This window comes from Bombina bombina, chromosome 2 (assembly GCF_027579735.1).
Source record: "Bombina bombina isolate aBomBom1 chromosome 2, aBomBom1.pri, whole genome shotgun sequence".
NCBI lineage: Eukaryota > Metazoa > Chordata > Amphibia > Anura > Bombinatoridae > Bombina > Bombina bombina.
The window spans coordinates 506,231,053-506,247,166 of record NC_069500.1 but is presented as its reverse complement, the minus strand read 5'-3'; the positions used below and the strand labels follow the sequence as shown (position 1 = coordinate 506,247,166).

At 41.5% G+C, this 16,114-nt stretch overlaps 1 protein-coding gene across 1 annotated transcript in view; it reads left to right on the top strand.

The window, feature by feature from the left end:
* CCNB1IP1 (cyclin B1 interacting protein 1) overlaps positions 1-16,114 on the top strand; it is a 142,471-nt gene that overhangs the window by 33,577 nt on the left and 92,780 nt on the right. The window contains 4 exon segments of the mRNA XM_053699912.1: positions 3,228-3,368; positions 3,370-3,396; positions 3,398-3,551; positions 6,611-6,628. Of these exon segments, the coding sequence (XP_053555887.1) occupies positions 3,228-3,368; positions 3,370-3,396; positions 3,398-3,551; positions 6,611-6,628 (340 nt within the window).

Genomic DNA, 16,114 nt, shown 5'->3' with positions numbered 1-16,114 from the left:
TGCAATGGTATGGTTTCACAACTGTATTGTAGTTTGCCTTCTTTTTTTAAGTTCTGAATGTGGAATTTATTTTTTATTTAATATTCTACTGTAAAATGTTTGGAAACTGGCTGTATCTTTTAAAGTGTTTATTGGCCTTTAATTCTTTCTCCTGACCATGCTTATTCTTCAGCTGAACAATTCTCAGCAATGAATTATCAATATTGGCACTGTAAATGTAACAATGTCAACTGCAAATTCCTAATAAATATAAAAAAAACATTGTTGGAAAGTCCATAATCTTCTTCTCCCACTAACCTATATCCTCTCCAAGAGCTCTCGTGACATTTGTAATTTATAGTGTGCATACCCATGACGTGCTACTTCCATTAAGAACTCCACAGACTGATACTTTTTAGGAATAGTGGGAACTTATTTCTGTCCCATGATTGCTACCACACATGTAGAGCTCTGTTGTGAAATAATCCACGATTGTCTTGTGCTCATCTAAAGGCTGCACATTTTTATTTACATGTATCATTGCACACTTTTAATTCTTTCAGCTACAACTTTAACTTTGGTGAGTGGGGGCTTCAGTATCTGGCACCTATAGCTATTAAAAACAGGAAAACTGGTTAGAAAAGAGTTTCAGGAAAAGGATGAAATGCAATAACATAGTGAGTAGTTACTATTATTTTGTAGTTGTGTACAGCATTTTAATGTCACATCTTAAGGTGTTGTGTCCTCACCCTTTCATTAGCCTGTTTCCACCTTTGAACTTCTCAAAATTCTCTGTCTACTGAGACATTTGTAGTGGTGAAAGGCACACTTTGTGGCAGGTCTTCAACAAGTGGACTCAATGGTCCACAACCAATGTTAGTCTGGGAAAGGTTTGTGATGACTGCAGGCTCCCAGAATACCCTTCTCCAAGTGAACAGTTTGAAGCTCTGATCTATATATTGCGGCTTTTAACACTGGCAATAGGTGTTTCTCTGGTCATTCCATACTAATTACTTTTGACAGTGCATCTTTACTTTCTTCCATCAACAAGCAAGGTAATCTTTAGAGCTTACTGTTTATTTTAAAGTTTTTTAGATTGATGAGCAACACATGGGTCTTGCTGCAGTCCACATACTTAAGACTAGAAAATGTAAACATTTGCTATCTAGCTCCATCATATCCACCACAATGAATGCTCCACAATTCCTTGGGCTTTCTGAGTGCCATGGACCAATGAAACAGACTTTACAATGGAACTTAAGGCTTCCAAACATAGATTAAAATTTTAAAGGCATGGGTCCCGGGTGGATAAAAGTCAGGCTGCCTTAATCAGTGCTATAACGTTCCTTGAGACAATTCTTCTTTCCTGACTTTCACTTTTGTTAATCTCCATTGTCATCAGTTGGCCAGCAAACCAACCTTATTGCTATTACTCAGACACTAAGCTGCTTTTTTCCTTTAAGGAAGTTCCTTTAGCATAACCTTCCTCCTACTGGACTCTTTTTTTTCCAACCAAATCCTAAGGATCTTTCCTTAGTGGCCTGGATTATATTCTGATGATCTTGGATTTGAGTCTTCTCCTGCTTTTACCTGTTTTGGCATCTCATTCTCTAGAAACAATGACCTTTACCAACTTTACCTTACTGGTCCTGACCTTACCAAGATCTCATCTCCACAGATATCAATGAATGCACTCCAGATCGCCATAACTTTGTGATTAGTTTTTTTACTTTTACAGGATTACTTCTTACAGGATGTGTGTTTGTACTTTATTTTGTGTGTGTGTGGAATGTTTTATTACTTTGTTGCCAATTGTTACCTTACCTTCTTTGAAACACCCTTAGTCCAGGCTTGCAATCATCTCCCATGCACATGAATGTGCACTATTTTGGTACACAACCAATAGTAACGAATCACCCACTGCTTTATGTGCTATCACAATTAGGGATGCCACCGAAATTTTGGCCGCAGAAAAGTTTTCGGCCCGAAAATGGCATTTTTGGCTATTTCGTTTTTCATTTTTTTTGCCTGTTATTTTCAGTAAAATTATTGTGTAGCATGTTTCAAATTTAATGCTAGCCTAGAGCTGCTGTTTAAGATCATTACTTGACTTACTGTTTTGCATATAATGAGTTTTCTAAGACTATACATGATTTAGATAATTGGTAAAAAAAAAAAAAAACCTGTTAAATCTGATTCTGTTCCATAGAACTAAATAAATAATAATACAGTATATTGATATTTAATATTGTTTTAAGTAGGGATGCACCGAAATTTTTGGTCGCAGAAACATTTTGGGCCGAAAATGTCATTATCATTTTTTGCCTGTTTTTTTTTTTCTTGGTAAAATTAATGTTTAGCATATTATTGTTTAAAGATATTTTTGTCGAATTATAGTGTGTTACTTTCATAAAAAGTGTGGGCTTTTTTTTATTGGCTTGAAGGTTTTCAATTCAGATTCATTCATTAAATAGTCTAATTATGCAAAAAAAAAAAAAAAAAAAATTTAACTGTTATATTTACTGTTAATATATTTTTTCTTTTACCTTTGCCTTTCCCTCTTTGCTTTCTTAAATATACCCCTTAAGGACAGAGTTTTCTCTTCTGAGGCATCCAGTGACAGTCCAGTGAGCCTGATACCAGCATGCATTGCACATGTCAGTGTCTAGGGCTCCATTATTAAATATCCAATCACTGTGACTGGCTGTCACAGTGATTGTTATACATATTAACAGTCATATATTGACTGTGGCTGTACTGTTGCTGAATAGCTTCAGATGCAGGCATCCAGCAACAGTATGAGATACAATGATCGGCAGTTTGTAATCTCAAGTAATAGAGGCACCCCACTGACAGGCATGTGATCTCAGGGACCATGTCCCTGCAATTACTAGCCTGGGGTGGCCTCCATAATGCTATTTCTGCAATGTCTCACTTGTGAAGCATGCAGAAATAGCATGGTCTCAAGGTGTTGTAACAGCCCAGGATACTGCCACTGTACAGGGCATGGAGCATGTTAAGGGCTTCACAACAGTTGCTGTACCCTCTATGATGTCTGTAGCTAAAGTAAAGGAAGGGAGTTGGCAGGAGGAGGAGGGGCTTCAGTTTAGTTTCTTTTTCTTCTATTGGTGGCCTGATCTAATAATGGATTGGCCAAATTTTAGTCTGTTACTCCTTGCTATTACACAGAAATTGAAAAATAGACAGTAAGTATGTTAACTCTTTTTGTTTTTTCTCTCTCTGCTTAGGTATATCAGGAACGGCTTTACCAAGAGTATGTTTATAGTAAGGCACAGGGACATCTGAAGCAGGTGGAGAAATTATACTCTCATCAAGTACAGAGCAAGGACACAGAGTTGACTGCAATGAAAGGAGAGGTGACAGCATTAAAAAAAAATCCTAGAAGAATACAAGAGGAAAGTACAGTGAGCTCTCGGAAAAATTGATGGAACGAAACCGTCAGTATCAGAGAGCTGCAGGAATGTATGATGGAATGAGGCTGCGCAATATTGCTGTGTCCAACAGAGAAACTTCTGGCTGTGGAGATCGAACTCAACAAGACCTCCCTGGGAGTCTTTGGGTTTCCTAGGTGGTAACAACAGAGAGTAAAATGATACGCAAAGATAGGCATCTCAACCTCTAGATTTTAATCATTATGCAATTAACTGCAGTGACCAGGATAGAAGAGTTTAGGTTTACTAATAAGGGTTCAATCATAAACATTTAGAAAAATCTTATGGGTTTTCTGCCAAAATTAATTATAAACCCCTTATCACTACAAATGCTTTTTCTCACCCTATGCTAAGCTCATTTTGAGCATTTTTAGCTGCTTAAAAGTAAACACAATTGTAGAGTAGGGTAGCCAGGTGTCCAGTAATTCGAACCGGACAATTCAATATTTAACAATTTGTCCAGTGAAGTCTATTAAAAAATACAGGACACTAAAATGTCCAGTTTTTAAAGTCCCTTGAGTATCAGCTAAATTTATACCTCTAGCATTACAAAAATGAATCATAAAGGAGTAACACTGCAAATACACTATTCTGTGTTAAGTTTTAATGGAATTAATTTAAGCTCAATTGGAGCTTATTTATTGTAAATCAAGTAGGATCCAGGTTGAACATGATGATATATATATAGTAGTGTCATGGGTGGGGAGTTTTGGAGTGGGGCCCTTGTGTAACCCTACCTACCACTAGTGCTAATTCAGGACAGGACAGCTGGCAACTCTAATTGTATGTCACATTTCAGTGACAAATTATATATTAATTTCTTCAGTAAACCCATTAGATTCAGAATATACCATTATTCAATGTATATTTCATTGTATGTGGGAAGACTGAAACAAAAAATGTTTTAAAAAAATATATGTTTTTTTAAGATTTTAGAAAATATTATTGAAAATAGCCAGGTGAACATTGTTACTACGGTAATCACCATATTAAACTGTTATCAAGGGTATCTAAATTTGAAAATAGGAGCCCATACAGGCTTTTTGGGTGTATAATAACTAGAAGGTCCAATTTGTGAGTAGAAATAAATGCAATTTTTTTTTTTGTCATATGATCACTAGGCCACTAATGATCCCTTGCATGTAGTACAGAGAATCGCCCTGTACGATGATAAAAACTTGTCATTTTATTATGTATAATAGCAAATAAACACAAACTCTTACATAGATATTCACAGTCTCACACACTCTTTATCTCACACACTAACACATACATACTCTCACACACAAAGAAACGCTCTCAAATACACACTCTCACACACACTAATGCATACAATCTTACACACATTCTCTCTCACAAAGACACACACACTCTCACACCACAGCTAAGCATCATATAGGAGCCATCACATAGTAAGAAGAAAAGTACTAGTACAGTATTACTAAGCAGTGTATATTTGCACCACATTTCCCACCACATCCGGACAGTTGCATGTCCAAATCGGACTACGTTTAAAACAACAGACACACAAATGAAAATCCAGACTGTCTGGTTAATTCCTGGACAGGTTGCAACCCTATTTGTCATACTCACACAGGCCACTATGTGCATGATGAGAATGGCTTGTCATGAGCATTGAAGAGATTAAAGGGGCAGGAAAGTCTCAATTATACTCTTTCCTAAGATATGGTGAGTCCACCACTCATCATTTACTGTTGGTAATATCACTCCTGGCCAGCAGGAGGAGGCAAAGAGCACCACAGCAAAGCTGTTAAGTATCACTTCCCTTCCCACAACCCCTAGTCATTCTCTTTGCCTTGGTGCATGAAGGAGGTGAAGTTTTGGTGTCTGAAGAAATTTGGATTTATTTCACTTCAATTTATTATTTTAGAAAGCCATAGTAGGTTTTCTCTAATCTTTCTCCTTTTTCAAGGATTGGGTCTAGCCATACTCCACGTTAGTCTCTTCAGTAGGGCAGTGGTGGCTTTAAAGCAGTTAGGAACTTGTAAGGTGGGCCTTGCTACGTTTTCCTAACTTTTTTGCTGCCCAAGTTCAGAAAGCCAGAGTAGGTTTGCTCTGTTGTTTCTTTCCGTCTAAATACAGGGAGAGTCCACAGCTGCATTAATTACTTTTGGAAATACAGAACCTGGCCCCAAGGAGGAGGCAAAGACACCCCAGCCAAAGGCTTAAATACCTCAACCACCTTCCTCATCCCCCAGTCATTCTTTGCCTTTCGTCAAAGGAGGTTGGCAGAGACGTGTCGGAAGATTATGGAAGTTCCTTATGGAGGGTAGTACTCTTCGAGTTGGTACTGGAGTTTTAAGTAGTCTTGTCAGCCTCTCAGTGAGAGCATTGATGAAAGTTAGAGTCCTGAGATACAGGGAGAGTCTTTCTGCGAAACCATCCTGACTCATATTAACAGCTCCTTAAGCAATCAGCGTTGACAAATTTTGCTGCCTGCTTTTCTGCACTCAAGTCCATGTCAGAAGCACTGCTACAGTCTGTCAAACTTGAAGGACCGTGTCACTGTTCCACGGCATAGATTCCGCTAAGATTGTTTAAATTTTTACACTCTAGTAACGTTAGAAGACAGAGGGTCTCAGTGGGACTCAGTGGGACTTTATGGAATCAAGGGTTAATATCTCTGGTGGGGGATTATTGAGCAGTGGGGGCTTTAATCATGTTTGTTATGTGATTTTGATTGCTTATGTGTAGGTGACGTTTGGGGCTCATAGGTCTTTACTGAACGCACAGGTTAATTTCGAGCTGCACAGTTTTTATGGACTGAGGTGCTTTTATTAGCGGGAGTGAATCCTGCACGTTGCACCATGTGACCCGGTGCGGTCACGTTTCTGTTTCCCATTTCCGTATTCCTGACCGTAAGACTGCAGAGAGGATCCTTTTCTCTACCTGTCTGGGTCATAGGAGGTGGTGAGTGCCCCAGCCATTGTGGGCGTAAGGTGTCAGTTGTTTTTTAACCATAATCTACTTAGTCGAGTTATGGAGGATTCTGATATGTTAGAGGGGGTTTTCTCTGATTCAGATTTTGATACCTGTGTAAATTGTGAGCAGGCCCAGATAACCCAGTACCTCTCAATTATGTTCCATATGCCGCAGTAGAGTGTTCTCATCTCCCCATGTTGTAACTTTAGAGAACACAGAGCCCATCCGCCTTTGAGGATTCGGCATCCCTTGAGGTGCGTTCCCTATCATCTTCGGTTCCTCCACAGGCGGTTGCCCCGCATATCGTTACCCCTTCTCCTGAAGGAGGCCTTTTTCCACCAGAGGTTACTGCTAGACATGTGTGGTTCGATTTGTTCTGAATCAAAATTCGGACGAATTTGTTACATTCGGAGATTTGGATCGATTTGAATATCCAAATTATGGTAGTACCGAATCTACCAAATAAATCCGAATTAGTTCGGATTTATTTGTTACATTCAGATGGCCATGGATTACACTAGTTTTGTACAGTATATTAGGTTATATCACTCTGCTATGGGTTACACCTAATATACAGTACATAATACTACTCTAATACACAGAACATCCCACCTAACACATACAGAAATTCAGAATTTCCGAATTGAACCGAACTGAATCCAGACGAATTTATTAGAATCCGAATGAATCCAAAACAAATTCATTAAAATTTTTCCGAATTCGAATCGATCCGAACCGAAATTCAAAAACATCCTAATCGATCCGAACCGAAACAAATTTTTCCGCCGTGCACAAGTCTAGTTACTGCACGGTTTCGCATGGCCTTAGCACATTTGCATCTTCCTGCCACGTGCAAGTGAAGGCTTAATCCGTGTACTCCTAACCAAGGTCTGGCATGGTATCCGATCAGTCTTCTGGGGTAGCGGTGTCCTCTGAGGCTTCAGAGGTACCACCTTTAGGGTCGGAGACCCCGGATATTCCGACGGATGTGAATTTTGTTTTTAAATTTAGAATGGCTTGCCTGCGTGTACTTCTGAGAGGTTTTGGCGACATTGGAGGATCCTAATTTTGATCCGTCAGCTGAATCTCAGTCTGCTGATTCAGAAAGCAAGCTTGTTTAGAGGACTGGAGGGATGGTGATCCTATTCCTTATCGTCGATATATTGTTATCCTTAGTTTTTTGTATTAGTTTCCCAGTTCGGAGCTCTTGAGAAATTGTGTCACATGACGGGAACTGTTGGTTTCACTTTCCCTTGAGCTATCTCATGTGTGCGCTTGACTATTTTCTTTTCTGATCCGGTTAGGATACATTTTTAATTTTCTTTTATTTCTGAGCATGAGATTATGTTGAAACTCTTCTGAGGAGGAATTTTTTCACTCTGGGATTCTGATATTAGCAATTTTCATGTCGCGATTGATGGAATCTTCCGGTGGAAGTTCTATAAAAAATAAAATAAAAATGATAAAATAAACGAGAAGGTTGTCTCTGGTCGGGGTAACGTTCTCTCGATATGTCCGAGACTATGTTTAAGCTTCGGAGCTTATATGTTTTTTTCTGTTTATTATTCTCAGTTTTCTGGCCCTGCTAGAAATTTAGAATTTTCTGTCTGAGCCTTGAACAGATATGCTGTATCATTCATATCGGGCTGGTCCTGGTTGGGTATAGTAATCTCTGTTCTTTTGCGGTTTGTACAGATATGTTGTATCCTGACTAACAAGCTGGTCCTGTTTAGGTACTAGTTACCTCTCTTCTTTCTTCTTCTGAAGAGGTTGTTTTTCAGTCCAGAGGAAGCCCTTCTATCCTGGATGTCAAGCTGGTCCTGATTAAATCGTCTGGTTGGGCGTCTGATATTGGATCGAATGCGGTCCAGGTGGCCTACAAGTTAATACCCTGCTTTGCAAATCTGTTGACTTGGAGTTGAATTCTGCTGTGGCAGTTTTCTTTAGGAACTAGGTTTTTGCCTCTCTTGATGAAGGGATGATGGGTGACTTTTTTTTGGAGTCTCTTTCCCGGTTCCTTTTCTCGGGGGTGTATTTTCCACTCCTTTGGTGCTCCATAGGGGTTCTCTAGTTCTATTTGGTTTTCTATGCTCTCTGTTTTTTCTTCTTCCTCTTGAGGGTTGATATACAGTTTTCTCTTCCCTTATCAAGGGGATGGATCATTTCCTTTCATGAGGAAATCCATTTTTTCAGGACCGTATTGTTTTCAGTAACCTCGTTCTGATTCTGGGATCTAGGGATTTTTTCATACAGTATCCTGTTTTTCTGGGTTCTGGTTGCTCCCATTTTTGGTGGTGCTGGTTTTCCATCATCTGCTAGGAGTTTTAAGAAATCTCTCTTCTACTTTCCAGTTGGTTTGTTGGTTTGGAATGCAGTTCTTGGGGTAGGCTCCAGGGTGGTTCTTGATCTGTTTGATTTTCAGACAGGAGGTCTCCTAGGCCTTTTAAGCTAAAATGCTCTATAGGCTTGCCCTGCTGTTTTCCTTTGTTGGTAATGTGGGTGGGTAATGTTAACAGTCCGATTTTTTCGGCTTGGCATGTTGCTATCTATCTCCAGATTTTCATAGATTTCTGGTTTGTCCACCCCGGTCACCAGTATGCGATATATATTTCCATATTCTGGGAAACTTTCCTTTGATCTACTGGGGAAGTTTGTCTTATCACTTCCAAGGAAGTGGGAGAGAGTCTTCTGGGATTCCTTCTGTTTTCTCTTAGGAATCTTCGGTCACTCTTTCTACTCTGAGGACCTGGTCTTCTGAGTTTTTTCCAGTTGGGTTCTTTCTGAAGTAGATCCTTTTTCTGACTCTGAGAGCTCAGCAGGAGGTCGAGGGACTTTCCTTTGGTGTGTCCTTTTGATGGATCTGTACCTTTGGTGGGATACGATCTAGGTTCTCTGGGCGTTCGTGGCTATCCTAGTATTGCCCTTAGGGGATCGTTGTCAAGGATTCTTAAGTAGATCTCTGGATCCTTCGGTAAGTTTATTCTTCCTTGTTAGCTTTGACTATGTCACCTCTTCTGGGTTAATCAATATGTCAGGGGTAGGCATCAGTGTTCCTGATTGCTCCTTTTTTGTGCTACGACTCATTTTCTGTGGTTGGTCTTCTCCGTTATGGGTGCTCCTTATTATGGAGTTTGACAGGGTCTGCGCCCTTGGTGTTTTGATGTATCGTGAAAGGGGGTTTTCAGAAGGGTGTCAGTTTCCTTCCTCAGCTTATCGCTGGTCCCTCATTTTACTTTTTGGATTGACGGCCTTCCCCCCCCTGTTTTGGTGGGGGGTGTTGATCTCTCTGCTTTTATATTTCTTAAGGTTCTCTCTGGTCCTTCCAGGGTGCCCTGGAGAAAGGGTTCTTAGCTGATTCTTGTTAGGGCGGCTAGTTCTTAGCCGAAGGGTTAGCCTGGCTGTCTAACAGTAGTGCAGTTATGGGTGAGCTCATCTGTTGCTTCTGCCCGGATATGTGAGCTCCTAAGCAGATATAGATATATGTTTCTGTTCTATTCCTGGGGTCATAAACCCTTGGTGTTCATTTCCTTTTGCTACAACGAGGCCGGCGGTCAGGCAGTTGCATTCAGATTTTGTCCTTCAAGCCATTAGACTTCTTGTCTAAGATTGCATCGGTTCTTGGTATTGATGCGGCAGATGATCCTTGAATTGTCTATTTATTGACCTGTTTTTTTCTGGAATATCTCTCCAGGTCCTAGTATCTCTTGCAGTCGGGTTATTCGCCTTCTTGGGACTGCTTTCTAATGAGACTTTTTCTTCGGGTTCTGCAAGGGGCTTCTCCCACTTTTTTTCTGGGTTTGTACATCGAGGTCCTTTCAGACCTCTTTAGCATAGTTTTTTGTTCCTTGGTTCTTCCTATGTAAGTGTACGGTGTTGGGAGTCTTGGTTCCTCCTTGTCGTGTTTGTGGAGGAGTGTTTCTTCGTCTGATCTCATAGTCAGCTGGACTCTTGTCTCCTCAGAGGTTTGTGTGTTACTTTTGGGACCAGTGATTTGTGTGGTCCCTGATGTGGGCTCTTACGGTCTTAATTGTTGGGCAATTACTTGGTCCTGCTAACTTTTTGGGGTCTTTTACTTCTGTTGAATCAGTTTTCGGGAGATGGGATTTGTTTCAGGCTGTGGTAACCTCAGATTGGGCCGCCTTATTGTTACCCCCCGTTAGAATTCAGTGTCCTCTATAGCTTGGGTATTGTTTTACGAAAAGTAATGAATGCAGCTGTGGACTCTCCCTGTATTTAGAAGGAAAACAACTTACCAGATAATTTCCTATTCCTTCGATACAGGGAGAGTCCACAGCTCCCACCCGTGCTGTCCAGAGGGCGGCCCTAAATTTAAATTGCTTTCTTCTGGCACCTTTTTCACCTAGATATTTCTCTTACTGTTCCTTGCTCCCTCGGCAGAATGACTGGGGGAGGAGGCAGGTGGGGGAGGTATTTAAGCCTTTGGCTGGGGTGTCTTTGCCTCCTCCTGGTGGCCAGGTTATGTATTCCCAAAAGTAATGAATGCAGCTGTGGACTCTCCCTGTATCGAAGAAAAGGAAATTATCTGGTAAGTCATAATTTTTGTTTCTTCTGTTAAGTGTGATCAGTCCACGGGTCATCATTACTTCTGGGATATTACTCTCCCCAACAGGAAGTGCAAGAGGATTCATCCCAGCAGAGCTGCATATAGCTCCTCCCCTCTACGTCACTCCCAGTCATTCTCTTGCACCCAACGAGCTAGATAGGATGTGTGAGAGGGACTATGGTGATTATACTTAGTTTTATATCTTCAATCAAAAGTTTGTTATTTTAAAATAGCACCGGAGTGATGTTATTATCTCTCTGGCAGAGTTTGAAGAAGAATCTACCAGAGTTTTTGTTATGATTTTAGCCGGAGAAGTTAAGATTCATAGTTGCTGTTTCTCGGCCATCTGAGGAGAGGTAAACTTCAGATCAGGGGACAGCGGGCAGATGAATCTGCATAGAGGTATGTAGCAGTTTTTATTTTCTGACCAATGGAATTGATGAGAAAATCCTGCCATACCGATATAATGTCATGTATGTATACTTTACACTTCAGTATTCTGGGGAATGGTACTTCTCTAGAATTACACTGTAAGAAATACATAAAGCTGTTTATATATAACTAGAGATTATGTTTAACGTTTTTGCTGGAATGTAAAATCGTTTTCATTTTACTGGAGGGTACTGAGTGAATAAATGTTTGGGCACTATTTTTTTCCACTTGGCAGTTGCTTAATCTGTTTTTCTGACAGTTTCTGTTCTCCCTCACTGCTGTGTGTGAGGGGGAGGGGCCGTTTTTTTGGCGCTTTTACACTACGCATCAAATATTTCAGTCAGCAACTTCATTGTATTCCCCTGCATGATCCGGTTCATCTCTACAGAGCTCAGGGTCTTCAAAACTTATTTTGAGGGAGGTAATTTTCTCTCAGCAGAGCTGTGAGAATTATAGTTTGACTGGAGATAAAAAAACGTTTATTCTGTAATTTGTTTCCTGCTTTCAGAATTTGTTATCTTTGCTAATGGGATAAACCTTTGCTAAAGTTGGGTTATTTACAAGGATTGAGGCTATAACTGTTTCAATTTATTAATTTTCAACTGGTCATAGATCTTCTGTGCTTCTTAAAGGCACAGTACGTTTTAATATTATTCTAATTGAATTGTATTTCCAAAGTTACAAGTTTATTTGCTAGTGTGTTAAACATGTCTGAATTCAGAGGATGATACCTGTGTCATTGTTGCAATGCCAAAGTGGAGCCCAATAGAAATTTATGTACTAACTGTATTGATGCTACTTTTAAATAAAAGTCAATCTGTACAAATTGAACAAATTTCACCAAACAACGAGGGGAGAGTTATGCCGACTAACTCGCCTCACGTTTCAGTACCTACATCTCCCGCTCAGAGGGAGGTGCGTGATATGTAGCGCCGAGTACATCTGGGCGCCATTACAAATCACATTACAGGATATGGTCTGACTGTTATGACTGAGGTTTTGGCTAAATTACCAGAGCTAAGAGGTAAGCGTGATCACTCTGGGGTGAGAACAGAGTGCGCTGATAATATTAGGGCCATGTCAGACACTGCGTCACAGGTGGCAGAACATGAGGACGGAGAGCTTCATTCTGTGGGTGACAGTTCTGATCCAAACAGACTGGATTCAGATATTTCAAATTTTAAATTTAAACTGGAAAACCTCCGTGTATTACTAGGGGAGGTGTTAGCGGCTCTGAATGATTGTAACACAGTTGCAATACCAGAGAAAATGTGTAGGTTGGATAAATATTTTGCGGTACCGACGAGTACTGAGGTTTTTCCTATACCTAAGAGACTTACTGAAATTGTTACTAAGGAGTGGGATAGACCCGGTGTGCCGTTCTCACCCCCTCCGATATTTAGAAAAATGTTTCCAATAGACGCCACCACAAGGGACTTATGGCAAACGGTCCCTAAGGTGGAGGGAGCAGTTTCTACCTTAGCTAAGCGTACCACTATCCCGGGTGGAGGATAGCTGTGCTTTTTCAGATCCAATGGATAAAAATATTAGAGGGTTACCTTACGAAAATGTTTGTTCAACAAGGTTTTATATTGCAACCCCTTGCATGCATTGCGCCGATCACGGCTGCAGCCCGGGCATTCTGGATTGAGTCTCTGGAAGAGAACATTGGTTCAGCAACTCTGGACGACATTACGGACAGGCTAGAGTCCTTAAACTAGCTAATTCATTCATTTCGGAGGCCGTAGTACATCGTTACTTAAACTTACGGCGAAGAATCAGGATTCGCCATTCAGGCACGCAGGGCGCTGTGGCTAAAATCCTGGTCAGCTGATGTTACTTCTAAGTCTAAATTGCTTAATATACCTTTCAAAGGGCAGACCTTATTCGGGCCCGGGTTGAAAGAGATTATCGCTGACATTACAGGAGGTAAAGGCCATGCCCTGCCTCAGGACAAAGCCAAAGCAAGACTAGACAGTCCCTAATTTCGTTCCTTTCGTAATTTCAAAGCAGGAGCAGCATCAACTTCCTCTGCACCAAAACAGGAAGGAGCTGTTGCTCCGCTACAGACAAGGCTGGAAAACCTAACCAGTCCTGGAACAAGGGCAAGCAGACTAGAAACCTGCCTGCTAGCCCCTAAAACAGCATGAATTGAGGGCCCCCGATCCGGGGATCGGATCTAGTTGGGGGGCAGACTTTCTCTCCTTCGCCCAGGCTTGGGCAAGAGATGTTCAGGATCCCTGGGCGCTAGAGATAATATCTCAGGGATACCTTCTGGACTTCAAATACTCTCCTCCAAGAGAGAGATTTCATCTGTCAAGATTGTCAACAATCCAGACAAAGAAAGAGGCGTTTTCTACGCTGCGTTACAAAGAGCTCTTGTTAATGGGAGTAATCCATCCAGTTCCACGATCGGAACAGGGACAGGGGTTTTACTCAAATCTGTTTGTGGTTCCCAAAAAAGAGGGAAATTTTCAGACCAATCCTGGACTTAAAGATCCTAAACAAATTCCTAAGAGTTCCATCGTTCAAGATGGAGACTATTTCGGACAATTTACCTATGATCCAAGATGGTCAGTACATGACCACTGTAGATTTAAAAGATGCTTACCTTCACATACCGATTCACAAAGATCATTATCGGAACCTAAGGGTTTGCCTTCCTAGACAGGCATTACCTGTTTGTGGCTCTTCCATTCGGATTGGCTACAGCTCCAAGAATCTTCACAAAGGTTCTGGGTGCTCTTCTGGCGGTACTAAGACCGCGGGGAATCTCGAGTAGCTCCATACCTAGAACGACATTCTGATACAAGCTTCAAGCTTTTCAAACTGCCAAGTCTCATACAGAGTTAGTGTCTGGCATTTCTAAGGTCACATGGATGGAAGGTGAACGAAAAGAAAAGTTCACTCGTTCCACTCACAAGAGTTCCCCTTCCTGGGGACTCTTATAGATTTCTGTAGAAATGAAGATTTACCTGACAGAGGACAGGCTAACAAGACTTCAAAGTGCTTGCCGCACCCTTCAATCCATTCAAACACCCGTCAGTGGCTCAATGCATGGAGGGTAATCGGCTTTTAATGGTAAGCGGCAATGGACATAGTACCCTTTGCACGCTTACCACCTCAGACCACTGCAACTGTGCATCGCTAAGTCAGTGGAATGGGGATTACTCAGACGTATCCCCTTCTCTGAATCTGGATCAAGAGACCAAAAATTCTCTTCTATGGTGGGCTTTCTCGTGCCACATCTGTCCAGGGGGGATGCCATTCAGCAGACAGACTGGACAATTGTAACAACAGACGCCAAGCCTTCTAGGTTGGGGTGCCGTCTGGAATTCTCTGAAGGCTCAGGGACAAATGGAGTCAGGAGGAGAGTCTCACTGCCAAATAAACATTCTGGAATTGAGAGCAGTTCTCAATGCCCTCCTGGCTTGGCCCCAGTTGACAACTCGGGGGTTCATCAGGTTCTCAGTCGGACAACATCACGACTTGTAGCTTACATCAACCATCAGGTGAGGGGACAAGAAGCGTCCCTAGCTATGATGAAGTATCAAAGATAATTCGCTGGGCAGAGTCTCACTCTTGCCACCTGTCAGCAATCCACATCCCGGGAGTGGAGAAACTGGGAGGCGGGATTTCTTAAGTCGTCAGACTTTTCATCCGGGGGAGTGGGAACTTCATCCGGAGGTCTTTGCCCAAATACTTCGACGTTGGGCAAAACCAGAGTAGATCTCATGGCGTCTCGACAGAACGCCAAGCTTCCTCGTTACGGGTCCAGATCCAGGGATCCAGGAGCAGTCCTGATAGATTCTCTGACAGCACCTTGGGACTTCAGGATGGCTTACGTGTTTCCACCCTTCCCGTTACGCTTCCTCGATTGATTGCCAGTATCAAACAAGAGAGAGCATCAGTGATTCTAATAGCACTCTGCGTGGCCACGCAGGACTTGGTATGCAGACCTGGTGGACATGTCATCCTGTCCACCTTGGTCTCTACCCTCTGAAACAGGGACCTTCTGATACAGGGTCCCTTCAAACGATCAAAATCTAACATCTCTGAAGCTGACTGCTTGGAAATTGAACGCTTGATTTTATCAAGACGCTGGGTTTTCTGAGTCAGTTATTGATACCTTAAGACAGGCTAGGAAACCTGTTACCAGAAAGATTTACCATAAGATATGGCGTAAATACCTATATGGGTGTGAATCCAAAGGTTACTCTTGGAGTAAGGTTAGGATTCCTAGGATATTGTCTTTTCTACAAGAAGGTTTAGAAAAGGGTTTATCTGCTAGTTCTTTAAAGGGACAGATCTCAGCTCTGTCCATTTCTGTTACACAAACGTCTGTCAGAAGTTCCTGACGTCCAGGCTGCTTTTTTGTCAGGCTTTGGCCGGATTAAGCTGTGTTTAAAACTGTTGCTCCACCATGGAGTTTAAACCTTGTTTCTTAATGTTTTACAGGGCGTTCCGTTTGAACCCCAGTCATTCCATTGATATAAAAGTTGTTATCTTGGAAAGTTCTATTTTTAATGGCTATTTCTCATCGGCTCGAAGAGTCTCTGAATTATCAGCACTACATTGTGATTCTCCTTATTTGATTTTTTCATTCGGATAAGGTAGTCCTGCGTACTAACTACCTGGGTTCTTACCTAAGGTAGGTTACTAACAGGAATATCAATCAAGAGATTGTTGTTCCTTCTTTATGCCAAATCCTTCTTCAAAGAAGGAACGTCTACTGCACAACCTG